The following is a 20,859-nucleotide window of genomic DNA, read 5'->3' as shown; positions in this document are numbered from 1 at the left end:
CAAATCCCTGAGATTCCTTCTTAATTCTAGCCACCTTGTGTGGAGATCATCACTTAGTAACTCATCATTCGCTTGCCAAAGCTCTTGTAGGAAAAGTTTTCTCTGGACTATCACTGGTTCAATAAGACCGTGAGAATCAAGGAGGCGTGCTATTTCCGATGAGTAACCGGACCCTCAGGTCTCCAACTAGGAACTTTGTTCCGCAACGTATCCGTAGCTGGCTTCCACGTGAGTCCCAATGTCTTCACTGTAGCCTGTTCATCCAATTCAAGAACTTCGAGGTCATCTCGTAAATCAGAAACCTTCCGGTGTGTTGGTGTTCCACTTCCTAAGATTAAGGCCTGGCTCTTTACATACTTTACATACTTGACCGAACATCTTTACATACTTGATAATAAATCTTCGAGCTGTTTAGTAGAATACCTAATAGTAGATAAAAAATCGAATTTAGTACTATACCATTTAATTCCACTAGAGTTTGTATCCTTTGACAGATACGCGTATTTCGACCTCAACTGTAAGGCCGTCTTCAGTGTAGTGTACTAGACTCGACTTAGAAGTAACAGAATGACAAGCCACAAACTCCATCCACCGACAACTTTCCCCGAACTCTTCGGAAACTGAACCGTTGAGAGAGATTCTCAGTCATGAGACAGACCGTTGTCTGATTGTTCATTTCGACGCAATTATCAACATTAATCATTTTAAATTGGAAGAAAGTACGAATTCTGGTGAAACGTCATTTCTTCCATTTTGCCACGTTTAGTGACAATTTTAAAGTCACTTTTTTGAAGGAAGTTGTAAATTCAGAGATGCACCCTTCCTTTTGTTTGTGAATATATAGAAGAGAAGAGCGACCCTAAACGTTCGGGGCAACTGGAGAAGTTTCGCCCAAGACCGACGAAGATGGAGCTCTACAATACGCCCGGCAATGGCGTGACGCTACGCTGTAGCCATCAAGGTATCATAGTAGGTATAGAAGAGACCTTCTAAGTGGTGTGTGGTGTGTTCAAAAAGGATTACCATTGTTGGCTTTCGCTAACGGGTACAACAAAAAATCAAAGGCACGGGTCTAAACAAGAATCGAAAAGGGTTCAATAGGTATAAAAACGCAGCCCTGAGAAGTTTTATTTTGTTGCTTTAAATAGTTTCCAAATTCCCGTCTTCAGAAACAACTTGTCTACGCTGCGCACTAATCTTCTCATTTTTGCTCATATTCTTTTTCTCCAGAGCGGTGGCCTAACGGTAGAAGAGTTCCAAATCGCCGTCCAGGAGGCGACCAACTTCCCACTTCGCTCCAACGTGGTTCCGTTTCTCAAATCACATGTTCCGGTGTTACAACGAGAAATCACCATTCTTTCCAGAGCCAGCAAGCAGGTGAGTTTTCCGGTTTTTGCGGTTGATTGAAGGGAAAGAAACACAATTGTTCTTTGGCGAACAACAACAAACAAAGAAATGTGGAGCCGGAGTCGCCCCCTTTCGGTTTGACCCAAATAAGACCACCGTCATCGTCCGACCGTGTTTCACTATGGGCTAGAAATTAATAATAAAGTTTCGCCGGAAAAATCATCCCTTCTATCAAAGAAATTGTTTAGAGATTTCGCCAGATCGATTTAAGATAAATTGGATGGTTCGTCACTAGAAGTGTCGAAACAAACCATTATTCCTGTTTCATGTAATTTTAATATGCACATATCTTTATGTTTTCGTCATTACCAAAAATAACCTTCAAATAGTTCAACATTATGGATGTCGACATATTTTTTTTTTAATATTAGTATTTTCATTACGAGACAAGAAAGTGCAAGACTAGTTTTGAGGAAGAGTCTATTTTCCCTTAACCCTGGATCACATCACCGACTAAAGGTGGCTCCCCGAACTTGTTCCTCCCTCACTAATCAACACCAATCCCGTGGTAATTGTGGATATTCAGAGGTATTCTTGGTAATTGGATCGAAGTGTAATTCTTACCATTTGCCGTCAATCACGGAGTGACAATGATAGAAATGTACAATCAGTCTATACTATGCTATGCTATTATTTGTTTTGTCAAGAAAGTTTTTTGGACAAAATTTCGATATCTGGCCCATAGTGCGTTCATTCTTGCTCCTTCAATATTTAGTTGGTCGGTTCGGTACTTATCCTATTCATGCTCACTCGCCTCGGTTGAATGAGACGGGCTTCGAGTCCGGTCGGTCGGTTCGGTTCTATAAGGAACCTGGGAACGGAAGCAAATGACACAAACAAGAATCGTCCTTTCCACCGTCGTCGACATCGCCATCGTCATCATCGTTCCGCAGTGGAGGTACCTTCCTATAACTTGCTTCTTCGGCTGATGTTGTTGGTTCTACTTTGCCATAGAGCGCAGAGTGTATTTTTGAGTACTTTTACGCACAAGAATACCGTGGGAAAGAACCTGATGCTCTGTTGTTGCTTGAGGAATTTTAAGTTGTTGGTTGGACTTTTTTTTTCTTCTGCTTTTGTGTTCGAGGTTTCGAGGCTTTCCAGAGAGCTTTGCAGAGTATAAACAGTAGAACAAGCAAAAACAAATAGCGCAGAAAGACAAAGCCGGTGATTTTTATTGGTCGGAGGTATTGCAACGAAAGGTGGGAGGGATTTAGATGATTTTTGTATGCTTCATAACTTTAATGAATGGACGGTGAAAAAGTTTCTCTAGGAATTGGATAACAAATGTCATAACACTTTGTTACAATGGAACTTTGAATATAACCATTACCTACAACAAGGTGTAAAAGTAATCATTGAAAACCATACTGGAAAATTTTCTATCACACATAAAATTTTCAAAATACTGCTTGATTATTTTAATTTTCTTTTTAATAATATTTTTTATTATGAATTTCATTTTACACATTATTTCTATTTCGCTTATCGAAGCGCTTGCAGTTCAGCATCGCGAGTGCGATGAAATTGCTGTCTTCTCCATTGAAATAGGAATAGGAGGGGAAGGGGGTACGGGGCCTGGTCCTCCCCAAAATCATCCAGGCAGCCGCACACCCACCACTCCATCCAATTTTGGATGACAATACCTTCATTAATAATTCCATCCGTTTTAACACCAATCGTTTTCTTTTATAATAGACGAAGAAAAAAGAAAAATAATTTTTATAGTAAATTTTACTAGGTACAATGTCAACAAGTTTCAGAAACTCTACGGTATTATAAGAATCCTGAAATTACCATTTGAAAAAAAAGGAGTAGAAATACCGTTTTGCATCGAATACCCGGACGCTTCGAAAGCCGGACACCTTGAATGTTTCCATGATTTATGTCATGTTTGAGCAATTAATAACGTGAAACTTATTACCAGATCGGTTCTTTGGATTAACAAGTTTATTGTAAATGTTAATGCATCGCAGTAGGCTTTTAAATCATAATAATAATAATAAAAATGTGGTGCGGGTCTAATCGTCCGTGAGTTTTAATCTCTGGTAAACAATTTGTTAAGATTGGTGCCCGGTATAAATACCATTAAATTTGATATCCAATATTCGTTTCTGTTCCATTGACTGCGATAAACAGAATAAGAAAAGTGTATTCGCGTCGGCAACTAGTGAAATGCACCGGAATATGTGTTAAAATAGTGTTTAAAACGGTTAAATGTCTGCGTCCGGAATACGAAGCTTGATTCTCAGCTGCTTCAAAAGCCGGACATTATTGAATGTGGAGTAAAATGTGCCTTTAAATATATTCAAAATATGATAATAAGTCAAACAGTGGTGGTGTCAGAAGTGTTTATAAAACTTTCAGTTAAAAAAATGTGTGTGTTTTATTTTTGTATCGGTGAAATAATTCTCTAAGAATGTGACGAGTTTAGTTATAGATGCTGCATGTTGCTGAATCAGTGGCAGCAAAATGAGAGAGTGGTTCAAATTTTCCGCAATGTTCACCATATTTTTGAATGCTTATTTACAAATGTAAATATAACAAATAAAAACCTACAACCATTGTGGAAATGCAATATGGCTTGAGTTTGTTTTAGTTTGCCTCTAATATGTAAGTTTGAAATAACACTTCTTCTTAGGTGTCCGGATCTCGAAGCAAAACGGTAGAACCTGAAAGAACACTTGATGGAATTTCTGGAGATTTTTTTGAGAAGTTCAAGAATGAATAGGAATGTTATAATTCTTTAAAAATTTCTTAGTTAGGCATTTTTTAAAAATTTAAAAAAAATCTTTAAGGGAGTTTTGAAGGAATGCGGGATGCTGCTCCTTCAGTTGAGAGAAATCTAAAAAAATAATTATCTGCCGAAAAATGCAGATAGATCTGCGGAGAACTTCTCTGAACTATCTGAAGAACTCGTGGAATGAATCCTTGCTTGGTGATCTTGAAGACATTTTTGGTGAGACTCCTAGATATTTTTGTCCAATTTTTTGTAAAAATCGTTTGTAGTTCCAGAAATCCTAAACAAATTATTAATGAACAACTGAAGGGTACTTGAAACTAACAATTGCAATTTATATGTAGAGTAAAGTGGGGCAAAAGTTCGAGTGCGGTAAGAGTTTCTTTTTAAGATTTCTAGCTCAATTCAAAACAAATCTTATAAATGTCATGGTGGTTTGAATACTATTCAAGTTAGAGACTTTCAATATAAATATCATAAAAAATGATTGAGATTTGGAAAAGTTATGGCTATTTGTAGTTTTTTGACGTGAATATTGTAATTTTTGGACAAACTTTCGTAGCATGGAACCAATTGAAGATAAAATCTTTATCAATATTTTATGTAAGGGCGTTTCTAGACCTATCATAAGGTTGCTTTGAGGTGTATTAGTTTTTTCATAAATGCTTGAAAACAATTTTTGGCCCATAGTGGGGCAAAAGTTCGAATCAGCGGGGCAAAAGTTCGACCCATGTATAAAATCACGGAAAAATTAGCAAATTGCCTAAAATCTACATATTATCTTCAAATTTAGTTAAATTTGTCTGATCGTGTGAAAACTGTCACCAAAATTTTACATTTCCACTTAGTTTTGCGAAAAACTGCTATTTTTGAGTATATTACAATTAACCTGGTTTTGGGCAATTTTTTGATGAAAATTGAGTGTGTATTTTTCGTCAAACTTATGTTTACGGCTGGTGTAAAGTATGCCTGTCATAAAAGGACCGATATTTTGTGTTTTAGCCAGCGAACTTTTGCCCCACACTAGATTCGAACTCTTGCCCCACCGGTGGGGCAAAAGTTCGAATAAGACAATCAACTTTGAAACTGTTATAACTAAAAATGGGTAAATATTTTGACACAAGTTTGTTCAGCAAAATTATAGCCAATATGTTGAAGATTCACTGTATGGTGTTTGTTTTGTTTTAACTGCTATTGTTTTCCTGGAAACTTTGATTATACCACTAAGGTCGAACTTTTGCCCCACCTTACTCTAATAAGTACGAAGCGGACCTTCCAGGAGAAATTATTAAAAGAATTTATAATGTAGTCTCTGGTGGAATTTTTCAAGAGATTTTTAAAGCCATCCGATAAAGATTCTGCGATAAATTTTCTGGTGAGATCAGGAAATCTGGGAATGATTTTCCGTGGGAATCCCAGGTCGAACTCAGTGAAAACTTGTAAAGAAGTTTTTAGAGGAGGCACCGAAAAGTACGAAAACATGGTTGAATACTTGAAAAGTTTGTGGAAGAATCACAAAAGACATTCGTTGGGATTTTATTTCGCTAGAATTGTTGAAGAATTCAGCAGCATGAATAACCAGTTGGCTACAAAGCTGACTAGAATCGGTTAAAACCAAATCGATCATGGAAAGGTTTCTAGCAGAGGAAAAACAAGTAGGGCTATCAGAGTACTGAATTGGGAATTATCTTTAAGAGCACTTATCTTATAAAATTCTGCCGTTGTTATTGCTTTGCGGATTATTCCATGAGCAATGCTTTGCATTTAAGTCACTAATGACAAAGAATTTTGACTTAATGCGAGTCAATCTCGCAAGTCAGTTTGGAGCAAATTACCTTGCTGTCCAGTGCATTGAAAAAGCAAATAGGCAGCTATGGAAACATATTAACCAAGCTGTGTATCAACAGAAAAACTCAAAATATAAAAAAAACAGTTTCGAATGACGAAAATAGTTGATGTTTTATACGCCCATGAATGATGACAGCAACTATACCACATGCTCCATCCAGTCGGTCATAACGACAAACATAAAGGTTTGGATTACGTTCCGTGCAATGGAAGTTAGACCGAAAATTACAATTTTACAAAATCGACAAATGACCATAATATTTTCACATCTCAATCGATTTCGATGATATTAGGAGTGAAAATCTATCACTTGAACAGCATTTTAACCACCATGACATTTATAACATATGTTTTGAACTGAGCTAGAAACCTTAAAATAAATGTTTGCATGATTTTTTAATCGCTGAGTTGAGAGATTGACAACTGATGGTCGGCACTTCTCCGACATTATCGACGTCAGGACCCATCGTGGCGCTAACATCGACTCTGACCACTATCTGGTGATGGTTAAACTGCGCCTAAAACTCTCCGTCGTTTACAACGTACGTTACCGACGGCCGCCCCGATATGACCTAGAGCGGCTTAAGGCTCCCCCAAATCTACGCGACTTTTTACGGCGACTGCGACAAATAATCGCCGCGGTTTCGTTGTTGTGTCGCTACAAGCACTCTTCTATGGAACCATCTTGACTGACACGACGCAAATCGCAGCAAAATCGTGTCGCTGTGGCTAAGTCAAACAGTGCATGCAGCGAAACATCAGCGAAATCGCTACGATTGTTTCTCGCTGTCGCCGTAAAAAGTCGCTTAGATCTGGGGGAGCTTTTTAGCAACCCGATGTCTCAACTGCGTACGCGCAGCATCTCGAGGCTGCATTACCGGAAGAGGGTGAGCTGGATGAAGGACTGCTGGAGAGCAACGTCGGGTATATGGGACGGAGTCGACGGAAAGATTGGTTCGACTAGAATGTAGGTAGATTCTGGGGGAGAAGAATGTAGCGCGGATGGCCATGCTGCAGTAAAGGACGCAACAGAACGTGGAACGTAATAGACGAAAACGGCAACAGTAGACCCGCCTCTTTCGAGAGAAAAAAAAAGGCGCCTGGAGGAGACGGAGTGCGAGAAGATGGAACAGCTGTGCCGGTCTCAAGAAACACGAAAGTTCTATCAGAAGCTCAACGCATCCCGCTACGGCTTCATGCCACGAGCCGAGATGTGCAGGGATTAGGATGGGAGCATTTTGATGGACGAGCGTGAGTTTTTCGAAAGGTGGAAGCAGCACTTCGACGAACACCTGAATTGCGCTGAGAGCACAAGCAATTAAGAACGGGACAACGGAGGAAATGCCTTCGTCAGTACTGAGGGCGATGGAAACCAACAAGCCCCCACTTTGAGGGAGGTAAGGATGACACTCACCAGCTCAAGAAGAATAAAGCTGCTGGTTAGGATTGTGTCGGAGCTAAACTCATAGAGATAGGCCCGGAGAGGGTGGCTATTTGCCTGCATCGACTGATAGGCACAATCAGGGAAACACAACAGCTACCGGAGGAGTGGAAGGAAGGGATAATATGCCCCATCTACAAGAAAGACGACAAGTTAGATTGTGAGAACTTTCAAGCGATCACCATTCTAAATGCGGCCTACAAAGCATTATCCCAGATCATCTTCCGTCGTCTGTCATCTGTAGTTAATGAGTTCGTGGGAAGTTATCAAGCCGATACGGCCAATCAACAACTTTACTGTAGGCAAATCCTCAAAAAATTTCGTTAATACCACACGATACTATCAGCCGCATAGAGCTACGAAAAATCATGGCCAAGAATAGCTTTCCCGGGAAGCTTACGAGACTGATAAGAGCGACGATGGAAGGTGTGCAAAATTGTGTAAAGGTTTCAGGCGAACATTTTAGTTTGTTTGAGTCCCGCCGGGGACTTATGGAGTTTCGTGCCTGTTGTTCAATATTGCGGTAGAAGGTTCTATGCGGAGAGCCGAGCTTAACAGTTGGGGTACAATTTTGAGGAGGGCCAATAATTTTTTCTGCTTCGCGAATGTTAGGAATATTATCGGTCAAACATTTGAAAGATTTGTTCACCCACCTTGAACGTAATGCAACAATAGTCGGACTGGTGGTGAATGCATCCACGACAAAGTACATGCTGGTAGTTGGTCAAGGGAACCTGTCACCAACTGTCACTGAAAAACCGCACATTAGAAGGGCAGAACGTGAATACCGTCAAAATTCATAAATTCATATGCCAACTGTCAGTGAGCTGTCTTCTCTCTCGCAGCGTTCGAAGTGGTCGACGAGTTCCAATCCACCAATACTTATTCATTGCCCATTTGGGGGCTACAACCATTCCATGAAAACAATTAGTTTAGTTTAGTTACAGCAAGCAAACGAGCTAGTTTGCTTTCGTCCTGCGATCCGACATACCCCCAGATGCCGTAGGGTCTGTCGTCAAGTTCGACTGCGATCGTGGACACATATTCTAGGACATTATTGTTCTGGATACAATAGTGTCAGACAAAATAATCGCTTGGAAATGTTGATGCATATGGTTGCCGTGGATATCGAAAAGTGACCGGTCATTTTGAGTGCACCATATCGTATGTTCACTTCAAAGGAATACGTGAGTGAAGGTGGTCAAGGAGACGGTAATAAGAATGTATCGGGTTCCAGTGATCGGAACGACAAATTGGTCACGTTGCGAAAAATGCATAGAATGATTTGACAAGTTGAACAAGTTCCTTCGGAAGTGAGGGCAGAGTTCGACGAAAACGTGGCTGAAATTGAGCCCTTAAAGTACCGCTCAGTATTGTCACTATGGCTACAACAAGCCCTCAACAGCGCATAGCAGTGCGGCGTCCAAATTCCCGCGAGTTGAGAGAGCTGGTCAGAAGGTTTAATCCAAAAGAAGCTACATAGGGGAAAGGGGGACGGACCTGGTGTAGTGGTTAGAACACACGCCTTTCACGCCGAGGACCTGGGATCGAATCCCATCCCCGAGATAGTCACTAAAAATTTCAGTGACGACTTCCTTCGGAAGGGAAGTAAAGCCGTTGTCCCGAGATGAACTAGCCCAGGGCTAAAAATCTCGCTATTAAAGAAAGAAAAAAATACAGGGGAAGAGCACCAATTTTGGACCTAGCACTAATTTTCGATCCATTCATACGATTTTGGCCTACTTTGTATGAAAGTCCGAAAATTGGCACATAATTCTTGTGGGTCGAAAATTAGTGCTTTTCCCCCTACATGTGTTTCAGCGCAAGAATGGATTCAGAAAATCCAGTGTACGGCCATGTATTATGACTGGGATGATGCGACCAAGTTACTTTGTGCTCATATGAATCAAAAAGGGTCGTATAAGTTGTTAAGGGTTGGTGTGGAGAAAGGAGTCAACACAATGTGCGTTCCACAAAAGTAAAGAGGGGTATTTACACTGTGTGCTGAAAGAGCCTGCTCCATTTAGTACAGTACACATAAAACACGATGTTCGTCAGATCTTTTGATTCTTTTTATCTGCGGAATTTCTTTATTTGTGGTTTTGCGAGCTGTGCGTTCGACTAGACTGGACGTTTGGTACACCAAGTCGCATTGTAACGGATAGAAGCACAGCATTAACTGTCAAGATTTTTGAGGAGTACTTGTAAGTGAACGCAATTATCCACACCAAGAACAAATGGTCAAGTGTCAATCCAATCGGACCATGGTAAATTCGATTCTTTGTATGGTGGGAGAGCATAACATGCGAAGAGATGAGCAAATACCGGTCGATTGACCATATGCCAAACTCGACTACTAATTTATCGCCTAGTGCATTGGTGTTGTCCTACAAGCTACATGACATTCATCAGAACACCATCGTTTTGGCGCTAGACACTGTATTGTAGAATTCACAGGAGCTGAAACAGCAGGCAAAGCAAGCCATCGAGAGATGGCAGCGTCTACAGAAGCAGTATTACGACATGCGCCTCCAGGTCAAAGATATAGTATTAGTGGAGCGAGACCTTACCGCAATGAGTCATTGCACAATGGTCGGGCTCCATATGAAGGGGCGGCCAAAACTACCTAAAACTTTTTTTGAGATTGTTATGGTTTTTATCATTATAAAATATACCTCATGTATTATATTATTATGATTCTTAATTGAAATTGAACTAAAATTTGAATTTCTTTGACTTTTATAACGTCAAATTGGCTAAAGTCAAAAAATTGAAGAATACCGTCGATGCGGGTGACAATGGGTCTAGGGGGTGAGATTGGGTCAAAACGGAAAAATATGTTTTGTGAAATATTTCAGCTAATAACGCTGATATTACTAAAATTGATAATTCATATGTTAGGGAACATATTATTACATATAATTCATAACAATATACATTTTTAGAAATAGTAGTTTTTGTTTACTACATCAATAAACTTGCATGTTGAAACTAGATAAAATTTACTACATTAAATTTCTCCTGTACAAAGTATCACGCATGTACTCTAGCCTCTATCGTTGTATTAGTAGAATGTTGAAAGTCTTTTCATTACACATCACAGGTATTTTCCGGAATCTGTTTGATTTTCCCACAAAAAAATCATTTTTTTCGGTACGATGTCTAAAACATTGAAAATGGAGGTGAGATTGGGTCAAGCAAGAACGATAGTAAATGAAATTCCAAGTCCACTTTTTTGACATTTTACGGTGCCGGGTGTTCTCTTTTTTCATTAAGATGTGTTTATTCTTTCTAAATACAGCATCTCTGAAACATCAAACAAGTCTACTTGAGTATTCCGTGCATTGAATAACAATACAACGCATTTTGACAACTTCTCAAACCAGCAACTGTGTTTCGTGCGCAGCAACATCGTTAATTTTTATCAAAAGGATGTTTTTTTAATTTGATTATTTATTAGTGTTTTCATATTATAGAAACATCTCACGGAAGTACAAATGAGTTGGATCGCTGAAATACTGGGATTATGACGTCAACTTCTGCCTGAAATTTATTGATCGTGGAATGTCGCACCGAAATTTAACTATTTGCGAAGGTTTAAAATAATCACTGTTTCAGTGCACCTTTGGGGAAACAAAATGGGCTTTATAGCAATGGGGATGAGACTTTGAAGACAATTTGAGGGAAAAACCACGAAAATTTATGTAAACTTGACGATAAATGTTGGGTTTACATATTTTTTCTCATAGCTCTTCAATTTTCAGTATAATCTTTCTTTTAAGTGGGTTTATCATACTTGCGAAACATCTTAGCTTTCTTTTTGTCTTGTTTGCATAGTTTTTTGTCAATATTTTTCAGTTGTGAATGGTTTGAAAACATATTCTCAAAAACAAGTTATTTCAATTACAGTGACCCAATGTCACCCCCTCTATGGGGTGAGATTGGGTCATTTTTCATTCACTTGTGGTGCCGCTGTGAATAAATATTTGTCTTTAATTTTTTGAACAGTTGTTAATGTACCATCAACGTACATACACACCAAATTTGAAGCTTATTGGAGTTAAATTGCGATAGTTATTCAAAAATTAAATCGCACATATCCCTTTTTGACCCATTGTCACCCCCAACGACGGTATAAATAAATAGCATAGCAGCATAGCATAGACTGACTGTACATGTCAATGGTTGCTACTCCGTGATTGATAGGAACTGGTAATAATTGCACTGCGATCCAAATGAATAAGGGATGGGAGTTTCCGCTTACTCTCGGAGTGCAATTTTAGCAGATCTAATATTATTGATCAATAACGGCGCCGGCCAAGTCCTTACAGTCAGTTGGGATAGGGAAGGAATGTTAGGGTGTAATGATTGTTGCTTCTAGAGACCGAGAATACCTCTGCATCTCCACAATCACTACGGGAAGGGTGTTTATTAGTGGAACAGGAAAAGATCTGGGAGTCACCTTTGGTCGGTGATGCGATCCATGGATAAGGAGGAAAAATACGATTTATACTTAAAGCTAGTTTTTAGTTTTGTCTCAAAAAGTGTTTGGTAGAATATTTAAAATAAACGTCAACATCTATAATGTCGATTCATTCAAAAGAAGTTTTTATTAATGGCGAAAAGAGCAAAATATATGCGCATATTTTAAATTATATGAAACAGGAATAATGCCGACACTTGTAGTGACGAACCATACAAAGTTTGATTGAATATTACAAAAAAGTAACGCTTTCATGAAAAAATATGTTGTCATAAGCATGAAACGAGCTCACCAGTTGGTAATCCATCCTCGACTGAACACGAATATCTTTTCGCACTCACACAGAGCGAACAGCAAAACTTCTCGGCGCCCCGAAAACAAACCGTCTTGCTTGAGCTTTCCAAAACACTGCCCAGCACACCACGCGAACCGAAAACCAAACTCTCAAAAAATTGAAGAATATAAATAAATTATAATAAAGTACAAAATTATTTAAGGAATGCAATATTTCCCCAAAGTTACGCACTAACTGAAAGCTTATAGTTCAACACTTTTATCGAGCATGAGTATGAAAAAAATATTTTGTTGAAGATTTAATACTATTCAATATTACACTTTAGTAATTTTAATAATTTTGAATATGAAAAACAACTCTTGTCGCGTCATGTCGCCGCCATTTCGAATATTGCACAATGGTCGGGCTCCATATAAAGGAGCGGCCAAAACTACCAGAAACTTTTTTGAGATTTTTATGATTTTTTTAATTTTAAAATATACCTCATGTGTTATATTATTATGATCCTTAACTGAAATTGAACTGAAATTTAAATTTCTATGACTTTTATGACGGCAAACCGGCTGAAGTCAAAAAATTGAAAAATATAACTATAAAACAAAGCACAAAATTTATAATTTAGGAATGCAATATTTCCCCAAAGTTACCCACTATCTGAAAGCTTATGGTTCAACACTTTTATCGAGCATGAGGATGGAAAAAAAATATTTGGTTGAAGTTTTAATACTATTCAATATTACACTTTAGTAATTTTGATGATTTTGAATATGAAAAACAACTCTTGTCGCGTCATGTCGCCGCCATTTCGAATACTGCACATCAAAAAGCATCCTTAGATCTCACAAAAAACCTTTAAATTTTTTGCAGAAATTTGCTGATTTGCAAGTTAGAGCTATTTGAATAATTCAATATTTTACATATATTTTGACGATATTTTTCATACAAAGTTTATTTAAAATATATTTAACCACTATTCATACACATTTTGATGAAACTCGATCAAATATAAACAAAATTTGTGCTTTCAGCCCAGTTTGATAACAATTTGAATATAAAAAAAACTTTTTTTCAAAGTTACGTAATTTGTGAATAACCTCTTCTGAAACAACAAAAACGCCAAAGAACATATTCAGATTACATATTTCATCGATTGAGGTGATAAAAATAATTTTGGCCAAACTTCATTTTTTTCCGACCATTGTGTATTGCACATCAAAAAGCATCCTTATATCTTACAAAAAACGTTTGAATTTTTTGCAGAAATTTGCTGATTTTCAAGTTAGAGCTATTTGAATAATTCAACATTTTCATACATTTTGACGATATTTTCCATACAAGTTGATTTAAAATATATTTAACCACTCTTCATACATATTTTTTATCAAATTCGGTAAAATACAAACAAAATTTGTGCATGCAGCCAAATTTGATTGCTTTTCTAATAAAAAAAACTTATTTAAAAAAAAGTTACGTAATATGTGAAAAACCCCTTCTGAAACAATAAAAACGCAAAATAACATATTCAGATTACATGTTTCATCGATTAAGGTGATAAAACTAGTTTTGGCCAAACTTCGTATTTTTCCGACCGTTGTGCATTGTTTAAACTCGAAGCTAGATACAATGGCCGGTATGTGGTAAAAACTGTGTTGGACAACGATGGTGACAATCTATAAAATCTTCCAGGGGTGCGTTGGTCGAACCGACTAAGAACAACATTTTATGCTACTTACTTGATACTTGATGGGCTACAATTCGCTAAGATGAATCTGCGCCGAATGGATGAGTCTTCTCCACTGGGTTCGATCCTGGGCCAATCGCATCCAGTCGCCCTGAACGTTACTCGTCCAGGTTCATTTAAGGTCCTGACGTTCCAGGTACCGAGTTTCCAATCATAGTCCTTATATCGTTGCCAGGTCGGTTGCCGAAAATAACGTTCGTTTCTTAAGTAGATGAAAAAACCGAATTTAGTACTATACCATTTAATTCCACTAGAGTTTGTATCCTTTGACAGATACGCGTATTTCGACCTCAACTGTAAGGCCGTCTTCAGTGTCGTGTACTAGACTCGACTTAGTATCGAGTCTAGTACACGACACTGAAGACGGCCTTACAGTTGAGGTCGAAATACGCGTATCTGTCAAAGGATACAAACCCTAGTGGAATTAAATGGTATAGTACTAAATTCGTTTTTTTCATCTACTTATAGGCATTCTACTAAACAGCTCGAAGGTTCGTTTCTTCTTATTTCTCCATTTTTCGTGGTGGATAATGAATTCGGTATGCTACCTTACCGGGGTCGCGCTTCCTACATCATGTTGATGGGACTGCCATCTTAGGTGTAGCTGACGTGATACAGCGTTTCATACTCAGCCGCTGGATGCCAGAACAAACGCTGTTTGAGCCGCACCTCCTGGTGTACAGACGCACCGCCTCACTCTAGCTCAGTGTTTCCCAAACTTTTTTGACTTTCGCCCCCTTGAGGTCCTTATATTTTAAAATCGCCCCCGTCATATAAACATAACATTTTTGTATTAAATAATCGCGGTACTGTGTTGAGATTCTGATTTACATCTTATCATTAGCGTATTATTCAAACAATCAAATATCCTGGTGCAGTACTTTACATGTGATGAATATATCATTTTTGATTTTAAAGCATACCTATATGGTTGGTGTTCAGAGAGACTAGACTAGGGTATATTTTGACCTTGCAAAGATAAGTCAGATATCTTTTTGATGCACATGTTTTACCAAATAGGCAAGCTCAAATACTATAGGAAATAACATGTGCAAGTATCATCTTGTTATGAACGCTTAGAACACGTTTTCCTGAAACCACATTAGGGCACTTCAAAAAATATTCTCGACTTACATATCCATAAAAGAATTATGGAATAACTATCATTTTCATTAACCCTCCAGTTTCAACAAAACAATCGTTTTCATTTATTTTCCATAACCAACAAAACTATGGAAACCCTCCGATATATATCTTTAAATCACGAAAATCATTGTTTTAATGATCAGGTAATAAGAAATTTATAATTGCAAATGTTCAACTATCTTGCGTTCATTGCTGGCTTCTGAATCAGTTTTCACCAAACAGCGACTATCACTTTCGGTCCACTTCCTGCTTTTCAAATCTTATTTATTTGATTTTCAATCACCTGGTATTTCTTAAATTGTTGAAATAAGTTTCGGAAATTTTGGATATTTTTTATCTTTATTTGTGTGGCTTTTCGCCGTTGCACAGTGGCGGCCCTTCATACAAAAGTCGGACAAAACCTCAAATACGTCTCAAATCGCTTGAAAATGTTAATCTTTCAACTATCTTGGATACCTGATATCATCCCGTTGGAAATAACTGTCAGATTTAAAATTCGATTTTCTAGTGAAATTTGTCAAAGTTACGTTTTTTTTTCATACAATCGAATAAAAAGGTTTTTACTACAAAAAATGGTTATAATGCAGAAACTTGTGTATAAACCTAAACTAGAGACACAAATTTAAGTTCATTGTAGTAATTTCAGTAAAGTTTTAAACGAGTTATGACACATTATACAGATTTGAATGATGAAATAGATAAATTATAGGGAAAGTGGTGGTAAAATGAACAGGGGTGGTAAAATGAACACCGTGCCTTTTACCGAGAAAAATCAAATTTCAATGAATATTTCTCATGCACGGACGATTAAGAGCATACATTGGTGTGTTCGGGTTGATACGGAGGTCAATTGAAGTGAAAATATCAACGAAAACTAAGAATTTAAAAAATCACGTTTGAAAATTAGAACTGACGTAACTTTTCGCTCGGAGGTCTTGAGGTTTTTCAGTGAGGTAAATATCGTTATGATGTGATGTCAGTTCTGATATTTTTTAATTAATTTTTAAATGGGTTACAATCCTTAATGGTTATATTTTCGGATATGCAATGAAAATTTTCAAAAATATTTGTTTTGCTCACCTTTTTTGCATGATGTTCATTTTACCACCAACAGCTGTTCATTTTACCCACATAGTGCAGGTAAAATGAACATTTGCATCGTTTTTTGCTAGCGATAAAATTATGTGAAAATTTAGCTATTTTAGTCTGAATTCGTGTCGCTGCTTTAGGTAACATGTTTGATGTTGTGCGATATAAATATAGAAATTCCTCGTTTTTCTATTAGAAACAAGATGATATCCTTAAGGTTTTCATTTTACCACCCCTTCCCCTAATGAAAAAATAAAATTGAATTTTCACCTCTAGGGGCAAAGAGGGGCAAGAAAAACTATTGCAAGTTAAAAAGTATGGATGATTTGCAGCTTCATAGTAAGTGACTCATTTTCTCGAAACACTTCACATGAAACGGACGAAGTTTTTAAAATTTATCAAAATTTTTACGAAAGATTGCAAACAACATTTTTTGCTACAATTAACAACTTAATATGTTGAAATTTATGTTATTATAGCCAAGTCTAAGGCTTAAGACTACGCTTTCAAATGAAGCCTATTGAGCTTAAATCGGTTATGGTTTCGTTGAGATACAGCTGTTTGAAGTTTGTCAGGTGAATCATAGTTGATGAATTTGAAGCAGTCCAATTTTGATGACTGTCCCGCACTTACGATGTCGGCAAAAATCTTAAACAAAACAGATCACTCTCAAATTTTGAGAAACCGTCACTGAATGATAAAAAAGTCTGTAAAAAATATTAACAAGTGATTTTGAGAACATGAATTTTTGAGGTTTTGTACGGCCATGCGCCACTGTGCGTTGGCGAGTTTGCTATATGGATAACTGTTTCACCATCCTGAAGACGCTTTTTCATCCATTCCAAAACTATAGAAAACTACATGAAAATCTAGAAAATATTACCACTTCTATTTCACAAATTCACACACTTCTGTTTCAGGAAAACTCAAATTTTCTGTTTCTGTTTTTCAGAAATTTTAAAATGAGTAGCGTCGATAAAGTTTTGCGCGAAATACCGATTGCTAACAATAAAATTTCCTTATAAGAATCCATAACATTTTTGTTTTTGGTTCACATATAGTTTTTATTTTGAAAAAAATATCTGTGGCATTACTCTACGTTATCTTTTGGGAAACTCACAGTTGCTGATTCGTGTATAAGTATTCACATAACGTACAAAAAACTGAGTTCATTTCACAAAATGTTTTCGGAAATTGTTAAGTTTTGCCTTACATGATTAGAAAATGGCATACTTACAGATATTGAAGATTTGCTAATAGATATGTAGAATTAATAATTCTACAAAGAGTATAATCTTCCATTACAATGAGTATCTTCTACAATGACTCATAGTTGTTTTCAATTTCTCCCATACCAGTATTTTCGCCCCCTTTCTGGCTTTTTCGCCCCCCAAATTAAGTTTTACACATTTTCGCCCCCCCTGGCCATGAAAATCGCCCCCATGGGGGCGAATTCGCCCACTTTGGGAATCACTGCTCTAGCTGATGTCAGAAGGACAACAGTGCCCAAGCTGCACTACCAGCTAAGTACGCAACCCTTAGCTGGCGGTCTTTGTCATCATTTGACCCGTGAAAGCGCGAGGTAGGAACTTGTGAGGACCAGAGCTGTGTTGGTCGCTCCTTCCTGATTGTCGACTCACCATTTTGCATCTCACCATTTTATGCAGCGGATCATATAAATCCATTGTGCCAATTTGTAGATGTAGACTATGGAGATGGTAATGGCAGATAGGGATTATCAGATAGCGAAGACGTTTAATACTAATTGAACTTTTTGTATGACATTTTTTTTAAGAAACTAATATGAATTGAATTAAACCTAATTTTAAATCAGGTTTATCATGTGCAGGAAAACGGTGTGTGGCGGCGAAGGATGAACCACGAGCTCGCCCAACTCTTCGGTGAACCTAGTATTCAGAAGCTGCACAATGATCGGAAAAAAATGAAGTTTGGCCAAAATTAGGTTTATCACCTTAATTGATGAAATATGTGATCTGACTATGTTATATGGCGTTTTATTGTTTCAGAAGGGATTATTTACATATTACGTACCTTTTTTAAAAAGTTATTTTCAACTTTTTTTTAATTAGAAATGCATTTAAACTTAATAAATATGTTTTAAATAAATTTTGTTAAAAAAAACGTAAAAAATTATGTAAAATATTGAATCATGCAAATAACTCTAACTTGAAAATCAGCAAATGTTTGTAAAAATAAAATAAACTTTTTTGTAAGCTCAAAGGATGTTTTTTTATGTGCGATATTCGAAATGACGGCGAAATCATTAAAATTACTAAAGTGTAATATTGGATGGTACTAATACTTCAACCACTTTGGGGAAATATTGTTTACCTAGAATATGAACTTGGACTTGTTTTTTAAATAACTTTTTCATTTTTTTTGACTTCAGCCAATTTGACGTCATAAAAGTCAAAGAAATTTAGAACTCAGTTCAATTTCAATTGAGAATCATAATAAAACAATACATGAGGTATATTTTAAAATGATAAAAAACATAAAAATCTCAAAATAGTTTTTGGTAGTTTTGGCTGCCCCTTTATATAGAGCTCGGCCATTGTGAGATGGCCAAAGCTGGAAAGATACGATGGGCAGGGCATGTTATGAGAATATCGTACAGCAACTCTACAAATATGGTGTTAGTTTCGGGTCCAGTTGGTACAAGAAGGCGTGGAGCGCTGCGAGCATGGTGGCCGACTCAGGTGCACAGCGTTTTGAAGAGCGGGGGACAGAATCGAGGATGGAGTAATGCCAAATCAAGGAATCTAAATTGTAGGCAATGTACAAATTTAAAAATATAAAAATGGACCACCTTAATATACATCCATTTGTACAAATACCCTAAAACGGTGAAAGGTACCCTATTTGACAAAAAGGCTAATAGTTTTCCTCGCAAGCGTGTCTCTGCTGCCAGCGCCATCATCATTCAGCCAACAGTTTAAAACCGTCCATAAAACTTGCACGTGTTGGCTGTCTCCCCGTTCTGAGCACGTGTACAGCAGGGAACGGAGCTTAAACGATGATGGAATTTTGGAAACCCCTTTCTTGCCAAACAGTAGATCAAATCAGTTTCCCAGTAGAGAAGAACTAAATGCACAGTTGTGTTCTACGAACGTTTTCCGCACCCGCGCTTCCTTGCCGTGACGATGACGTTTGTTTCCCACACAGTTTCAAATACTCAAAAAGTTCAAACTGAGCAACTGAACCGAGTGGTTGGAGTGGAACGGGAGCCGTAGAGTGAGGTGGGGCAAAATTAATACAACATGGCCAGTCTGAAAATTTGTTTGAAGATTAATAGCAAGTTCTTAAGACTAAGTTTCGATTTTATGTTAATAGTATATTTGTTTTAACAAATACACACTTGACATGAATGCTTTATATGTGATTTTTAAAAGTCAATTTTTTATCTAGCATGCGTCCTAGACACATGACTAAATTTGACTAAACCTTTTATCGTGACAACATGTCTACTTGAAGGTTTCAAATAAGGAGCTTTTGGTTTATGTGGGAATATTATAAATAGAGTTTTTGAAGTATAAAGATAAAACATCCATTTTTGTTAGTATGAAGAAAAAAATATCCAAACTTTTTTTATAGTACGCTACAGATGACACGCAGGCTTCGTCCTTTGAAAGATTTTTGAAATCCCTGAGGTAACTCAGGTCAGCCAGATATGAAAATGCTAAAAATGTTCCTGAATGCTGCCTTGAGAAACAACAGCTCTTACTGGAAGTCTTTCAGACTCGGAGTTCTGATAATTAACCTGAAGTGTACGAAATAGTGATTATTCCACTTAGGTCAAACTTTTGCCCCACCTCACCTTACAGTTTGAACCTGGTTTGACGAACCGGATGCTGATGGCGTTGAAATACGAATGATGAACTGTTTCGTTCTTGTTTTCTGCAGCAGCCGTCGGTATTGCACACGCGGTGACCGACAAGAAAACGGATCCAAACATCGTTCTGGTGCTGGTAGACGGACTCGGTACTACGGAACACTTTGGATTCGAAAGTTTTGCCCACCACCATTTCGGACCGGTTGGCCAAATGCAGAAGAAATAAAAAGCAATTGGGTATGGTGATTTTTCTTTTCCCGGCTTAGTCCGGTCCGCCGCCGGATGGAAATCGTTTTCCCCAATCGTCGTCGTCGTCGTCGTCTCAGTCATCGTCGAGCGCGATTTTCGGAATGGGAGTCCAAGTCTGTTGCTGCTCGCTTGGAATGGGGTGCATGTGCTGTTTTTAAGTGCCGTTTTCTGTTCCGACCAACCGACCGGCTATAGCAACGGGCCAAGCTTTTGTTTCAACATGTGTGCAGGGCAGAGTGTTCTAAATCGTCAATTTTACTATCAAAATAAAATAATTTCAAAACTATTCATCGTTCAAAAACAAGAAAAATAACTTCAAAACGATTAATGGTTCGTCACTGTAAGTGATAGCATAGGCTCTTATTCCTGCTTAAAACATTTTGAGCTGCATGACCATATTATTTTATGTATTTGTCGCAATAACTAAAAAATAATATAATTTTCGACGCATCAATAGATAACTTTTTCAAATTGAGACTACATGAATCGTCTCACTTACTCCTTCCTGTGTAAACCATGGAGATACAGAGGTGATCTCGGTCTCTAGTAGCAATGGACGTCACACTAACA

The 20,859-nt window shown here is 37.6% G+C and overlaps 1 protein-coding gene across 3 annotated transcripts in view; it reads left to right on the top strand.

Annotated features, from left to right (window-relative positions):
- LOC5563881 (protein CBFA2T2) overlaps positions 1–20,859 on the top strand; it is a 377,408-nt gene that overhangs the window by 342,146 nt on the left and 14,403 nt on the right. For all 3 annotated transcript variants that reach the window (XR_002502708.1, XM_021855228.1, XM_021855227.1), the window contains exon 4: positions 1,231–1,377. Coding sequence is in view for 2 of the 3 variants with exons in the window: in XM_021855228.1 (XP_021710920.1) it covers positions 1,231–1,377 (147 nt within the window). In the remaining variant the exon portion in view is untranslated. The remainder of the gene's footprint in view (positions 1–1,230; positions 1,378–20,859) is intronic.

This window comes from Aedes aegypti, chromosome 3 (genome assembly GCF_002204515.2).
Source record: "Aedes aegypti strain LVP_AGWG chromosome 3, AaegL5.0 Primary Assembly, whole genome shotgun sequence".
In the NCBI taxonomy this organism is placed as follows: domain Eukaryota; kingdom Metazoa; phylum Arthropoda; class Insecta; order Diptera; family Culicidae; genus Aedes; species Aedes aegypti.
The sequence above is the reverse complement of the archived record's forward strand: the minus strand, read 5'-3'. Positions and strand labels throughout refer to the sequence as shown.